A 14273-nucleotide genomic window follows, 5' to 3' on the forward strand; every position below is an offset into this window, starting at 1 on the left:
GCAAAGTGCTCACCTCTCCTGGTGCCTCCAGCCATGCCAGGTTTGGGGAGGCAGAACCCAAGTGATGCCAGCTCTGGGGGTGATTTCCCATTGCTGGGGGTTTACCCTTCTCTGTCCTCATAAACCAGACCCCTCACCTCCTACCCCTGTCCCCTCCATCTCATCCTGGCACCCACCCTTGCAGGAAGTGGATTTAGCACAGGGGAATATGTGCACCCAGTTTCAGGTAGAACTGGGGCTAGACCAATGGGATGAGGTTCCTGGGGGTGACACAGAGAGGAAGAGGCAAAACACACTCTTGAAACCTCTGTAGACTCTGCTTCTGACTGAAGAGAAAAAACCAGCCTGCAAATGACAGCTGTGGCTGCAGTGGTGGCCAGTGTAGCTGGAGTGTGACACTGGCAGGGAGGGGGACATCAGCCAGCAGTGGGGCCGAGAGTCCTGGCTGCCGAGGTTCCTGTGGTGAGGGTTTCTGGACAGTGTGTCACCCAAGGGTCTCTGGGGTGCAGGTGTGTCTGGCCTGACAGGTGACGAGTGGGTGATCTCTGCTCGGGTGTTTGTGGCTGGCACCTCCCACCTTGCGGGCAGACAGAGCTTTAAGGTGTCCCCTTTCTGCTTGATTTTCCCTATCACCAGCATATGGGTATGGTTTTGCTTTCTTAGGAGAGAAAACAGGTGGGCTGCTCCTCTTGCTGCAAAGAGGAGCTCTGCAGGGCTGTGAGCCCCCTGGAGATGTGTCAGCCCAGGTACTCCCAGTGGTGTTCATGGTGTCCATTCTCCCTGCACACAGAGTCTGCCCATCTGTCCTGCTCCCTGAGGCTGGGCTGAGCTTTGCTCTCGGGATTGGAGGGGTGGGCTTGCCCTGGGATGAAGGAAAATGCAGAACCCGAGCCTCCACCAGCTCCTCTTTTCCAAAGAGGCAGATGCTGCTGCTGGGCACAGGAAAATGCCATTCAGAGCAAGAACTTGGTGTCCTCCAATGTAGGGACAGGGCAGGTGACATGGGCCAGCCTGTCCCCTCGTGCAGCCAACTTTCAATACAGAGGTTCATCCCAAGGCACCCTATTCCTGGGGCATGGATGCTGGGGTCCCTTGGGGCCTCCTCATGAGACTCTTGTGGCACTCTAATGTCCCCAAAGCCAGCTACTAGAGAAGACCACGTCCTGTGGCATGGGCACGGTTGTGGGGTGGTGACAGAGGGGCTGGGGGATCCTCCCGGGGTCACCCCCTACCTCATCCTCCTTGCAGCCCGAGTGGGAAGCTTGAACTCGTCCCCCCTCACCCGCTGGGGTTTCTGCACTTTGAAATGCAAACCTGCCTTTCAATGCAAATGCTGCGAGAGGTTGGGCCCAATAAAAGCCCGTGGGCAGGGAGGTGCCTGGCCCTAGGACAGCTCCCCAAGGCGCCCAGGTGAGCGCTGCCGAAGGAGGGGCGGCCGCCTCCCGCCGAACCCGGGCGGCCGCAGAGCGGCTCGGCGGCGCAGCATGAGCGCGGGGCCGGCCCGCGAAGATGTACGTGGGATATCTTGTGGATAAGGACACCAACATGTATCCCAGCCCCGTCCGGCACCCCGGCCTCAACCTCAACCCCCAGAACTACGTGCCGGGGCCGCCGCAGTACTCGGACTTCGCCAGCTACCACCATGTGCCGGGCATTAACAGCGAGCTGCACCACGGGCAGCCCGCGGCGGCCTGGGCCTCGCCCTACACCCCTGCCAAGGAGGACTGGCATTCCTACGGCACCGCCGCGGCCCCTTCCACCGCCAGCCCCGGCCAGTTCGGATTCAGCCCCCCAGATTTTAATCCCATTCAGCCTCCGGGCTCCGGACTCCTACCTCCACCCATCAGCAGCTCGGTGCCGCAGCTGTCCCCCAATGGCCAGAGACGCACCCCGTACGAGTGGATGAGGCGCAGCATTCCCAGCACCAGCAACAATGGTAAGGAAAGCCCGGCCCGGCACCGTGCCCAGGGCAGGGGATCCCTCTGGGTCCTGCGGGGCTGGATCCTGCTCCGTGGGGACTGCCAGAGGGACAGTGAGTTTGGCCTGCCCTCGGCACGACACACAGTCCTCAAGCAGCCGGGGAGCTCTGAGGTGGCAGGGGCTGAGGATGGACAGGGAGGGTGCCGTCCTTCCACACTGCAGCTGGGTTTTCATGGCTGGAAAGTAATTTTAGCCAACTGGTGGCATTGCCTGCGGCTGCCGGGTAGGATGGGCAGAGCCAGAGACCCCCAGAACCCTGGGTGGTGTTGGATTGGGGGGTCTCAAAAGTGAAAGGGTGAGAGCGGCGGGCTGTGGCTGTACATGGAAGTGTGAGCTGGCTGTGTGTGATGGGTGTGCAAGGGAGTGTGAGAGGCTGTGTATGGTGGGTGTGCAAGGGAGTGTGAGCTGGCAGTGTGAGAGGCTGTGTGTGGTGGGTGTGCAAGGTGCCCAAAGCTGTGTGTGTGTGCAGGGAAGGAGCTGTGTGTATATCCATGCTCTGTGTGTGTGAGGTGGATTCAGTGCAGTGCTGCCGGCTCTGTGTGAGTGTGCAGGGCACCATGAGCGGTGTGTGTGTACAGGCAGTGCCCCCAGGTGTGTCTGGGGGAGGTGACACTACTCAGTGTGTGTGTGCAGGGTGCTGTGAGGATGATGTGGTGCATGGTGTGTGTACGAGGGGCACTGTGTGTTTTCTGGGGACAGTGCCACATGGAGGGTGGCTGTGGCTGCTGCAGGTGCATGGGGCAGAGGGTGCCCAGCTCTCCAGGAAAGGGGGCCCTGGTTCCCGTGATTACCTCTGCCTTGGGCACAGAGTGGTCATGCTGTCCCCAGGGTCCTGTCCCCGCTGAACTCCTGACCTGGAGGAAGCGTCTGGGTGACCCCAGCCCCCTCCCTGCCCTGCTGCCCACTTCAAAGGCGGTGGGCAGGTCCCCCTTGGGGCCAGCCCAAATTGACAAGGACTTCTCTTTGTCATGGAGATGGTGGCCAGCTCCTTTGGCAGTGAGGTGAGGTGCGGGCCCTTTGTCCTGACCTACCCTCACCCTTTCATCTTCCCAGCCTGGACCCTTCCCAGCAGGACCCATGGGGCTTGCCTGAACCTGCCACCCCTCTGCCTCTGCTGTGCTGGCCATGAGCTCCTCAGAGCACTGCTGGGGCCAGCTCATTGCAGGAGTGGTTGTGGGCATCCCTCACAAGGGCAAGTTTGCTTTGAGTTACTGCTGCCCCAGATCCCTGGAGTCAGGGCCTGGGCTCCCTGTTTGCAAAGTGCCTCCAGTTTTTGGCTTGTTTTTGGCCCTGCATTATTCTCAGTGACCAAGGACCATCTAAGGGCCTTCTGCAGAGGTGCCTGGGGTCTTATAGCATGGAAAATACCCACTCACATTCCCAGAATCTGTGTGGCAGGGATGGGGACCAGTGTGCAGTGGAGCAGGCAGAACATCCAGATAAATGGAAAAAAACCCAGCCCCAGTCTGGAAAGAGGAGGGAGAGGCAGGCTGGTATTTCCTGGCCCATTTTAAGCACTGAATGTAACTATTTAAGAAAAATGCTTTCCCCCAGATGCAGGGATGGAGACCCACAGGCATGCCAGGGCTGAGGGCTTCCCTCTGCCCAGGGTGGAAAGGGAAATGTGATGTGCAGCCCTCCCCTGCAGCAGGAACCTTCTGCAGGTTTTGTAGGTCTGAACATCTTGGTTTCTTCTGAGAAGAGAGGTGGGAGGGAAAATGAATGGGGAAGGAAAGCCATCAGCACACCTCTCCTCTGGATCAAGGCCATGGGTTTACACCCAGCAGTGGGGCCAAGATAAAGCAGGAGCTTGAAAGTGCCTCTGATTGAGTTAGACAACAATTGAGCTGATTGAATTCTGGAAAAATATCATTAGTTGCTTAGTTTGTATCTCTTAGATCAAATACATACAAAGGAACAAATAAATCAGCCTTGTTCCTTTCACACACACAGAGGAGCTGCCCCAGCCCCACCACAGAAATACAGGGGTGAAAGGATCTTTCTGGGGTGCTTTCCTTAGGCTGGATGCCCTGTAAGTTCCTTTTCTAAGTCACCCACAGATTGAGGACCTGTCCTTGCACCTCTGCTGGGTCCAAGCCCAATGCTGCTGGAGGTTTGGTGGTGGTGGGATCCTGAGCTGGGAGATGGTGGGGGGGATGCAGTTGGTGCTTTCCAGTGCTGACCTTTAAATGAAAGTCTTCATTAAGCTTGAAAGAGAGTAGGGCAGAGATGGGTTTGACATAGATAAGGGTGAAGTTCTTAGATGAATCATTTTATTGAAATCAATGAACTGGACTTTGATCAGTATGGATTGATAAACTCCTCATCTCACCACAGTGGGAATAGGAAATGAATACATGGAGGTTTTTTTGCTATAAATATCAACAGTTTCATTGTGAATGCTATAAATCCTAATACTTCAGAGGGTTGTAAATTAATGTTCCCTTTCTGTCTTGGCTCCTATGAACAGCTTCTGGCCATAGTTTGAAAGCTTTTGGGGAAGAGCTGCGTGGTAGCAAAATAAAATGTTGTGCAGGGAATATGAGTGTGTCAGGCACTTCTGCAAATATGATCCACAGCTTGAGAAAAATCAATGAGAAATCTCCCAGTGACTCACTGCAGAGTCAGGCTTTACAGGGGGGTGATTTTCTGTACGTGTTGCTACATTCATGCTGCAGCTGAGCTGAGATAACCCAGCAGCAGCAGGCATTAAACCCCAGCCACCAGGAATTGGGAGTTACAGGGAACAGAGCTGGAAGATGTCCCCAGGCCTCATTTTTCTCTCCAATGTCACCTCCTTTTCTGCTCATAAAATCTTCACTAGCAGCATGTCAGAGCAGCGTGCTTCCTCCTTATTCACAATTATTTGCAAACTTCCCTGTGAATTGCACCCAGGGTTTATAAAAAGCTCAGGAAGGTGGCTGGAAGTGGAGCTGGCTGAACTTTGAAATTCACCCTCTGCTTGTTAGTCATGCAAATCCCCAGATACTGCCTCGGGTCTGACTTTTAGGTCACTAATTGAGCAGGGGCTGCAGTGCTAAATATTGCAAGTGAAAGTGCAATTGGAGAATCCCTTGCAGAGGCAAATGTGTTCAGGGCTTTGTGTGGCAGCAATGCCCGTGGTGCCCACGCAGGTTTTGGGGTGATGGAGAGCAAGCAGTGATGCTCTGAGCATGTGGTGATTTGCTGGGTGTGCAGTTTTCCATCTCAGTTTTATTATTTCTAGGTCAGTTTTCCAGCTCTGTTTATTTTCCTAGTGGGGCCCATGAACACTGAGGGAAAAAGTTCAACTCCCAATAATGAGACAGAAACATTTCCCCTGGGCTGCTGGGGTTCATGCTGTGCTTGGCATGTTTTGGGATGATGGTGCTGGCTGGAGGACAGTGCATTTCCCTGGTCAGTCCCTGCATGGGGAGCCTCTCTTTAGGCCATGCTCATTCCCTGTGAGACCTTCTCCTTCACTGGGTGAGAGGAGCCACACATCCTCTCTGTACATATTTAATGTCTCGGTGATGAGGAGGGAGGAAATGCTGCATAAATCCTCGCCAAATGGACTCTGCCAAAGCTCCCCCATCTCTATCTCAGTTGGGAAAATGGGCAATTGAGACATCAGGGTTGAGGCAGGGCCCATCTTGGGGTCTGAGGGCCCCTCCAAGGAGCCCAGCAATGCTCCAACACCCAGAGTAGCTCTCTCCATGGCAGTTCACACACACTCGGGGTGTGTTTCAGGCCCCATCAGTCTTCTCCCTTTGAATTATTAACCCACAACCTGCTCCTGGCCCCAGCTAGGGTTTGTTGACTGCTTAGCCTGCTGGCCAAGGTACAGGCATCTCAAACTTTCCTAGAATTGACTTTCCTTGAACAAAAAGGGCTTCCCTGGAGCACTGGCAGTACCTACGTGATGGGTTTGGCTGGCTAATACCCCGGGATTAGCAGAGGGACACTTTAAACCTCTGGCCAATGACAGATGTTTCCTATAGGGGACCTTTCAAGGACACCCTCTCCAGTCCTGTTAGCTTTGTGATCCCTTGGATAAGGGGCTGCATCCTTCCCCCACCCTGCCCCATGGCAAGGATGGGCCAAACCCTGTGGGGCTGCAAAGGGGGAGAGGAACCCTGGTGTCCATATGGGACCCCCAGTGCCTTGCTGTCCTGCTCTTCCTGCTGCAGATGAGCCACATGCAGCCAGGAGGGAGGCTGGGATGAGCTGGATCAGGCTGGGGTGAGGTGAGGTTGTGGATGGGGCTGTGCCCAGCCCACGTGTGCCAGCAGCCCGTGTGCCACCCAGAGCTCATCTGCTCTTTGACCCAGCTCAGGAGCCAGCCTGGCACTCAGCTTGGCCTCATAAAACATGGCAACAACTGAAGGAATTTGCCAGTTGCCAAAAGAAAGGATCCAGTCACTGCAGGGCTGGGAAAGACTTGCCCCAGGACCCAGCTTGGTGCTGCTGCCCCTGGGCATGAAGGGTTTCTGCTTGTGCTGTCCATGTCCAGGAACACGGGGGTGTGATGGGGAATCACCAGCTCTCTGCAAACACCAGGCATTGCCCTTCATCCCCTTGGGGCTTGCACCTCCTGGGAGGAGAATGAGGCTTGCAGGAGGGGTGTCCTCACCAGTGGGTGTGGATGTGGGTGCAGCTCTCTCCCTGTCCCACCGTGTTGGCTGTGCAAAGCCCAGCCAGGGACAGCCTGTGCTTCTGTGCACCAGTTTGCACTCTCCAAATCCAGCTCTCTGACCAGGTGTTTCTGTCCTTTCCTGGCAGCAGGGCTGCCCTGCCTGACTGTGCCTTGAGCTCTGCTACAACCCCCGGGCATGCATTCCCACACACTCACACTTAGAGCAAAGCTTTTTTGGGAGCACAGAGCTTGATCCTCAGTGAGCAGGAGAGCAGAAAGCTGTTGGGTCAAGCAGTGCAGTTTGGCAAGTGAAATGTTTCCAGTGCTCACCATACCAAGCTGAACCAGGTTTTATTGCTACCTGGTGCCCATGGGAGAATTGCAGTTTGCTGTGAGGCCTTTGGCACCAGGAAGAAATATTCAGGTTGTGTGAGGTGAACCACCATGGAGAGAGCTACTCTGGGTGTTGGAGCATTGCTGAGCTCCTTGGAGGGACACTCAGACTCCAAGATGAGTCCTGCCTCAACCCTGATGTCTCAATTGCCCATTTTCCCAACCCAGAGTAGAGATGGGGGAGCTTTGGCAGAGTCCATCCAGTGAGGATTCACCCAGCATTTCCTCCCTCCTCATCACTGAGACATTAAATATGTACAGAGAGGATGTGTGGCTCCTCTCACCCAGTTTTTGACACCCAGCAGTTGTCTCAATGCAGTGCATTCTGGCAGAGGAGTGATGTCAGGCAGGGATCTCGGGGAGGATTGCCCTACAGAGGGGGTGGTTTCTCCCTGGCTGGGATGAAACAAGCCACATGGCTCTGCTCCTTCCCCGGGCTCGCCGGCCCATCCATCACTGCTCTGCTTCCTGCGGCACAGGAAAACTAGCTGGGGATGTTGAAGTATGCAAGGCAAGGGGAAGGCTTGTGAAAACCATGAGCTGCTGGTTCCCAGCACTCAGGGAGTGTGAGGGGCTCGGGTTTATCCCCCCCCTTCAGGCCACAGAGGAGCGTGGGTGTTTTGGAGAGGCTGCTGGAGCTGGAGGGGGAGGAAGGGGAAAAAATGTGTGGGGAGGGGATGAACAGGGAGGGCATCAGAGGCTCAGCCCTTGCCACCACCAGTGCAGGCTTTGGGGTTCCCGTTTCTGGGGTGATAAGGGGTGGTGGAATGAGCTGGGCTGTCTGTGCCCAGCCTCAGCTGGGCTCTGTGCAGCACGGCTCCCATCAGCGCTGCTCGGCAGAGGGAGCATCGACCCCTCTGCACACAGGCAGCTGGAGCACATCTGGCTGCCAGATGGGGGTGGCTCCAGCCAGCCTGGAGGCTCCTGAGCTTCAGGAGCGGACCTCAGCCCTTTCCTGGGCCTGGGGTCTCTGTCATGGAGCATTTCCCTCTTGGCTGTCCTCAGTTTTGTGGGGTTGTGAAGGGGATTTGCCCCCATGGAGCTGCAGAAGGACTGGGGATTCAGCTGCCCAGGGAATCTCATAGCTCTGACACTGGGACTGTGTGCCTCAGTTTCTCCAGCTGTTGCACTGCCTAAGCTCTGTTGGGGATGAGAGAAGTTTTCTTTGATCCTTTCCCTGGGTAGAAATACCAGATCCTGACAGAGCACTGATTCCTCTGGGATGGGAGGATTTTATCCTCTTTATTCCTCATTCAGAATGGAGCAGCTTTATCATGGAGAGGAAACACCCACATGGAGGGGACAGCCTTGTGTCCTTTTTGCTGCACTTTACCTCCAGTATGGACCAGTTCTTTCCCAGGTGCTCCGTGGTGACAGGACTTGTACACCTGATGCTTCTCAGCATTATAAAATTGCAATGCCATCAGATAGTGTAGGAGCAGGCACCCAGATGGGCAGACAAGGCTGGACAGATGGAGCCAACTGGGGCCAGAGCACAGCCAGGAAGATGGGAGCAGGCAGGTTGGATCAGGCAGGCTCTGGGATCAGGCAGGATGGCTCTGGGAGCACAAGGAGCCAGCACAGAGCAAGGCATGAGAGCTGCTGAGGCAGCCTGGCAGCAATTCCTCCATCCCCCTGCCAGCACTTCCTCTGCAGAGCAACATCCAGTGTGTCCCCAGGCCTTGGAGATCTCTGCTGTGGGGTTCCCGCTGTCACTACTGTGGGTTCTCATCTCAGTGGCTCCAGCCAGTGGGTTGGGGCTGCCATACCCCAGCTTCCCTGACCAGAGCCCTGAGGGGTGCACAGCAGCTTCCCACAGAGCCAGAGTTTGTGGTTGGGGTAATTCTGAGCTGCTTTGACCTGTGAAATAGAGACTTTTAGAAAAGTGCTGCAGTTTGTGCTCCTGGCTGCTGGCAGCTGTGCTGCTCCTGCTGTGCCTGGGAGAAGTGTGTCCCACGGATGGGGATCCTCCCTTTGGAGCTGGGCTGATCCCCTCACAACATGCCAGCTTTTGCTGCACCTCCACACACGGTGCCACTGCCACCCCACAGTCTCTTTCCCCCCTGGTTTGAAGCAGCCCCTTCCCAGCTGTTCTTAGAGCTGCTCAGCACCAGTCACAGTGCCCATATTCTCAGTCTGTCAGGGTTTGGGGCACAGTTTTTTACTCAAAGCCATCCTTTGGGCAGGCCAGGACTGGGGATGGTGAAATATCCCCTTCCTGGCAGCCTCCACTGTGGCTAGGAGGGGAGAGAGCTTGGGATGGTGGGCACAGGATCCACTTTGCTTTTCCCTTCCCCTGCCAGGCTCCTGATGCTGAGCCCTGGCATCCCTGTCCTGGGGCAGGGCTGCTGTGGGCAGTGACTGCAGGCTGGGGTCAGGGCTCCATCCCCCGTGGGTGTGTGTGCACACTGGGGAGTGTGTCCCTTGGGCTTTGCAGAGCACATTAAAGCTATTCCCTTATCTAATCATGGCTCAGGTGAGTGCTATTAGGGTTACTCATTAACAATGCTAACGATACCCTCTCCCCACGCTGTCATTGGCCCTGCCTTGATCCCAAAGCCCAAATCATTCCCTCTGACCCCATGGATGGCTCCATTTGCCTGTCCCAGCAGTTCCTTTGCCTGGTCCTTCAGGGACAAGAGGCTGTAAATGCACAGCAGGGTCGGAAGGGGCTAACAACTGTGCTAAGAGACACCACTGGCACCCCCTCTGCACCCCAGCCACGCTCCCTCCTGGGGCAGCAGCCCCAGCTCCAGGTTATCCCAGCCATGGGACAGCCTGTTTCAGCTCTGCCAGGCATGGCTGGAAATGCAGGAGCAGCTCCATCCCTCTGTTTGGTTCCATCCCTCTGTTTGGCCATGGGCACGAGGGCTCCCCGTGAGGAACCGGATTGGCTTGTCCCAAATTTCCTCTTTCTTTTCACAGAGCCATAAAAAGTCTCCAGGAGAGAGTTAAGTGTAACCCAGCATTCATATTCAAGGTAGTTGAATTATTCATTGTCAATAGTATTTCTTGCAAATCCTTTTCTTTTCCTTGTGAATCACCCACAGCACATCCCTGAATTCAGCAAACATCCGAAAACAGCAATTAGTGGAGGTGAATAACTTTCCATCTCTGGCTTGGTTGTCAGACCCCTGTTTTGAGTTTTTTCTACCTGATACTGAGCAGAAAGTGATGATATTGATCTGATATTGAGCCTGGTGCCCAGCTCACCCCATGATGGCTCTGCCAGCCCTGAGGCAAAGCCCAGCCTCCATCCAGGATGAAGGATGAAAAAGGAATAACAAAGAACAGGCTGTGATGGATCTATTTACAGCTGCAGCAGGAAATAATAATTCCTACTGAAATTCATGGCATATGTGACATTCACAAACCGCCTTATTTCTTTAGTCTTTAATTTATTTTTTTTTACTCTATCTGTCAACTCCTTCACTTTCCAGGTGTTCCTTTTTTCCAAACAGTGCTATTAAAATAAAAACATTGCAAGTAAGACCATTTTAAAGTTATTATCTCTTTAGAGAGGCTTTTGCTTTCAAATGAAAAAAAAAAAAAAGATAAATCTATGAGAAAGAAAAATCTTGCAGGAGCCCCTGAGCCTGGAGCAGCCAGAGGGAGCCCAGTTTCTCACAGAGCTGCTAAACCTCACATAAATCTCCACCAGAGCATCTGGTTTATTCTGTAACTTCTTGGGAATTGCTGTGTTTGCAGATTCAGCACAGGTCCCCCCTGGGCTGGGCTGCAGGAGTTCTTTTGATGCTGGGGAACCCGGTGAGAGGCAGCAGTGACCCCCAGGATGGGCAGGGGCCCTGTGGGAGGGCGAGGGCAGGGTGGGATCCTGCGTGGGTTGGGTGCCCCCAGCATCACTCCAGCCCAGCAGGGCTCCCAAGGGCAGTTTTGTTTGGAGCTGTCACAGCTGATGTGTGCCAGGCAGGAGACAAGAGCCTGGCAAAGCTGGCATCACCCCTTGCACATGGAATATCTGCATTTCAGCCCCGTCTCTCAGATCCTCCACTAACACCTTGCTCAATCAAATTAACCTTTTTTTACCCTTTATTAACCCACAGAGTCACCCTGTGTGGTATGCACGGGTTTGACCTGATGGTGGTGAGGAGGGATTAGGTGTTTGCTTTCTGATCAGCCCTGGGATGAACTGGGCTACCCACTCTGAAACATTCACTGAATTCATCTCATCCCTCAAATACGGGTTAGTGGCTGAAGTCCTGCCCTGGTGCTGGAAATCTGGTTCTGTTCCTGGTCATGTTGCAGCCTTGCTGGGCTCCTTCCCTCTTCCATGGATCACTGGAGAGCTTCAGTGCTTCTTGGGGACTGTGCTGGGACCCTCAGCCGTCACCCCCTCATGCTGTGCTGAGCCTGTGCCAGCAGCACCAGGAGCAAAGGCAGGAGGACACAGACAGTAGCACACCAGGAAATTGGGTGCTAAACTGAGCTGAGTGACTGCTGCTTGTGTGCCTGGGAGGGCCAGCATCCAGTCCCAGCTGGGTGAGATGCCTTCCATGCCCATCCCTGCTGGCTCCCACTCTTGGTTTGCTCAGTGGTCAATGCCATGAGCTGGATTCTTGTTTCTCCTGCTTATTCAGTAGAAATCCAGCTGCTTTCATCCATCCCATGGGATGCTGCAAAGGAGCCCCTCTCCTACCTGCAGTACTCTGTGGCCATGGGTCATCCTGCCTTGAGCTCTTTCACATTCAGGTTTCAGCATAAGAAGTGGCTTAGGAATGTCTCCATCTCCTTGCAATGAGAGAGCAGGAGAGAGATGCTGATAAAAATAAAAATAAAACTGAGCTGGCTGAGAAACGGATTTGCAGCCTGGAGGTTGGAGTTTGCTCTGTGGATGTTCTCTGATGTCTCATTAGGGTGTCTAGAGCTCAGTTTTCCTTTGCACTACCTAAACTCCTGCTTCCACTCAGATGATGTCAGAATATAATTGTACTGCTGGGGCTGCCCAGTGTCCAACTGATTTGGCCTAAATGGGTGGATGTGCAAAGGACTCGTTAGGGAGAACAGATGAACAGGATGGCAGGCACACAAAGATCCCATTTCCTGGCAGAACCAGGCTGCAAGCAAGGTTGTGTAGGTTGCTGGGCTAGAAATCCCTTTCTGCACATCTGCAGCAGTGGTGTGCAGTATCTTGTCCATGTTGATACACCCAGGGCAGCCCCAGGGAAATCCATGGAGCTGTTCTGAGTTTGCTCCCACTCCTTCCCACAGCAGCACTGCTCTCAGCATCAGAAATTCAGAAGATGGGCAAACACATCTGCCAGGAAAACAAATGTCTAGGCATCATCCCCCTCAGTTCTCTGGAACAGGATTTTGTAATTTTGGGTGGAGAAGCAAATATCCACAGCTGTGTTTATTCCCTGCCTATGGGCTCTTCTGCAGGGGAAAACACCAGGAACTTGTCAGCAAACTGCCAGGCCTGGGTGTCCTCCCTCAGAGTGCCACCTGCCCCCACAGCCGAGGCAGAGTTCCACAGCTCACCCTGCATGCCTGTGGAATAAAAAATGAACTTAGGAGGAGACAGCTGGGCTACCTTTGACTGTATTTTTGTGCTGGAAAGCAGCAGGTGCTGTTTGCAGACCTGTGGGATGTGCATCTGTGTGCACAGACATGTGGATCCTGATGGCCCCAAGCTCTGTCCATATCTGGGGGACCAAGGAGAGATTCAGGCTGGCTTTGGCCAAACACTTCTGGCACACGGAGCCAGTGCCCAGCAGTGCTTAGGCATCATGTGGGCTTTCTCCAATGCATCTTTAAAGACTGTACCTAAAGTACTGCCCTCTGTCTTAGCTCAGTACAGGGAGAAGGAGAGTGACCCTCTGGGTGGCAAAGAAATGTGGTTCTTGCAGGGTTTTCTGTCCTTCCCCTCTTCTGATCCATGCACGTTCAAGTGATGGCACCTTGGTTTGGGGCTTCCTAGAAGAAGAGCTGGGCTTTCCTTAGCCCTGCCAGGCAGCCTGTCCTCAGCCCACCACAGGACCTGCAGCTCTGCTCCTCTCAGAGACAGGGACATCATGACACAGGGGATTTATGGTCCATCTTCTGGGGTGCCTCTGAACCCCTCCTGCTCTTTCCTCCAAGCAATTCCACCAAAGCCCAGGTACTTCCCAACAAGAAGCAACAATCTGGTGCAAAACAGGAAGGATTTTAAAGCCAGTAGGAGCCTCCTGACTCTCCCACTGGTCCCCAATGCATTTCCATGAGCTCTCCACAGGTTGTGTGTCTCCTCCGTGCCCTCGGGAATGCTCCTTCCATTCCACTGCTCCCCTTCTTCCCCCGCTGGCTCACCCTCCACTCTGCTCTCTCTGCCAGGTAAGACCAGGACAAAAGACAAGTACCGGGTGGTGTACACGGACCACCAGCGCCTGGAGCTGGAGAAGGAGTTCCACTACAGCCGCTACATCACCATCCGCCGCAAGGCCGAGCTGGCCGCGGCGCTGGGGCTCACCGAGCGCCAGGTCAGTGCTCAGCACCCCACAGACCCAGCCTGGTGGGCCTGGGGTGGGCAAGGGCCAGGGCTGTAGCCCGAGCAGTCAGAGGAAGCCTCACCTTGCTCCACAGACATCCCTTCCTTTCCAAACTTTGGGATGCCCTCCCTGCCCCCTGGGGACTGGAGGTTGTCATCCTTGCCTGAGTCCATCCTTGTCTCCTCATTGCCATCTTTCCTTTCTGCAGGTGAAAATCTGGTTTCAGAACCGGAGGGCGAAGGAGAGGAAGGTGAACAAGAAGAAGCTGCAGCAGCAGAGCCAGCCCACCAGCACCACCACACCAACCCCACCAGCTGTCAGCACCCTGGGACCCATTGGAGGCCTCTGCAGCAGCAATGCCCCCAACCTCGTCTCCTCATCTCCGCTGACGATCAAGGAAGAATTCATGCCTTAACCCTCTCCGCCAGCTACAGACCCCAAGAGAAAAGCACTATGCAGCAGAGCCCTGCCAGCCCATGTGCTCTGAAGGGTGACAGCCCCTTCCCAAAGACACGACTGTCCCTGGCTGAACCGATGGGGCAGACAGCGAGGCTGGGCTGGGTGGCACTGGGCCTTCCCAAGGGACTGGTGGGCTCTCCACTGTGTAAAACCTGGGTTAGGTACTGCTCTCCCATAGGAATCACTCACTGGTTGGTCTCTTGTCTGTGTAGCAAGGTGCTGATGTCAGCAGAAGGAAGGGGATGATACTGGATGAGGGCTTTCCTGTGGTGCTCCAGGTGCTTCCTTTGGTGTTCCTGGCAATCCAGCTGCCTGCTGATTTTGGGCAGTTTGAACAAGAC

At 54.7% G+C, this 14273-nt stretch overlaps 1 protein-coding gene across 1 annotated transcript; it reads left to right on the forward strand.

Annotated features, from left to right (window-relative positions):
- Window positions 1–1509: 1509 nt before the first annotated feature.
- Window positions 1510–13888, forward strand: CDX1 (caudal type homeobox 1). Its single transcript, XM_058815501.1, has 3 exons — window positions 1510–1936; window positions 13319–13464; window positions 13682–13888. Exons 1-3 carry the CDS (start codon window positions 1510–1512, stop codon window positions 13886–13888), a joined length of 780 nt encoding a protein of 259 aa, XP_058671484.1.
- Window positions 13889–14273: the final 385 nt, after the last annotated feature.

The sequence above is a fragment of the Ammospiza caudacuta genome, chromosome 16, assembly GCF_027887145.1.
Source record: "Ammospiza caudacuta isolate bAmmCau1 chromosome 16, bAmmCau1.pri, whole genome shotgun sequence".
Lineage (NCBI taxonomy): Eukaryota > Metazoa > Chordata > Aves > Passeriformes > Passerellidae > Ammospiza > Ammospiza caudacuta.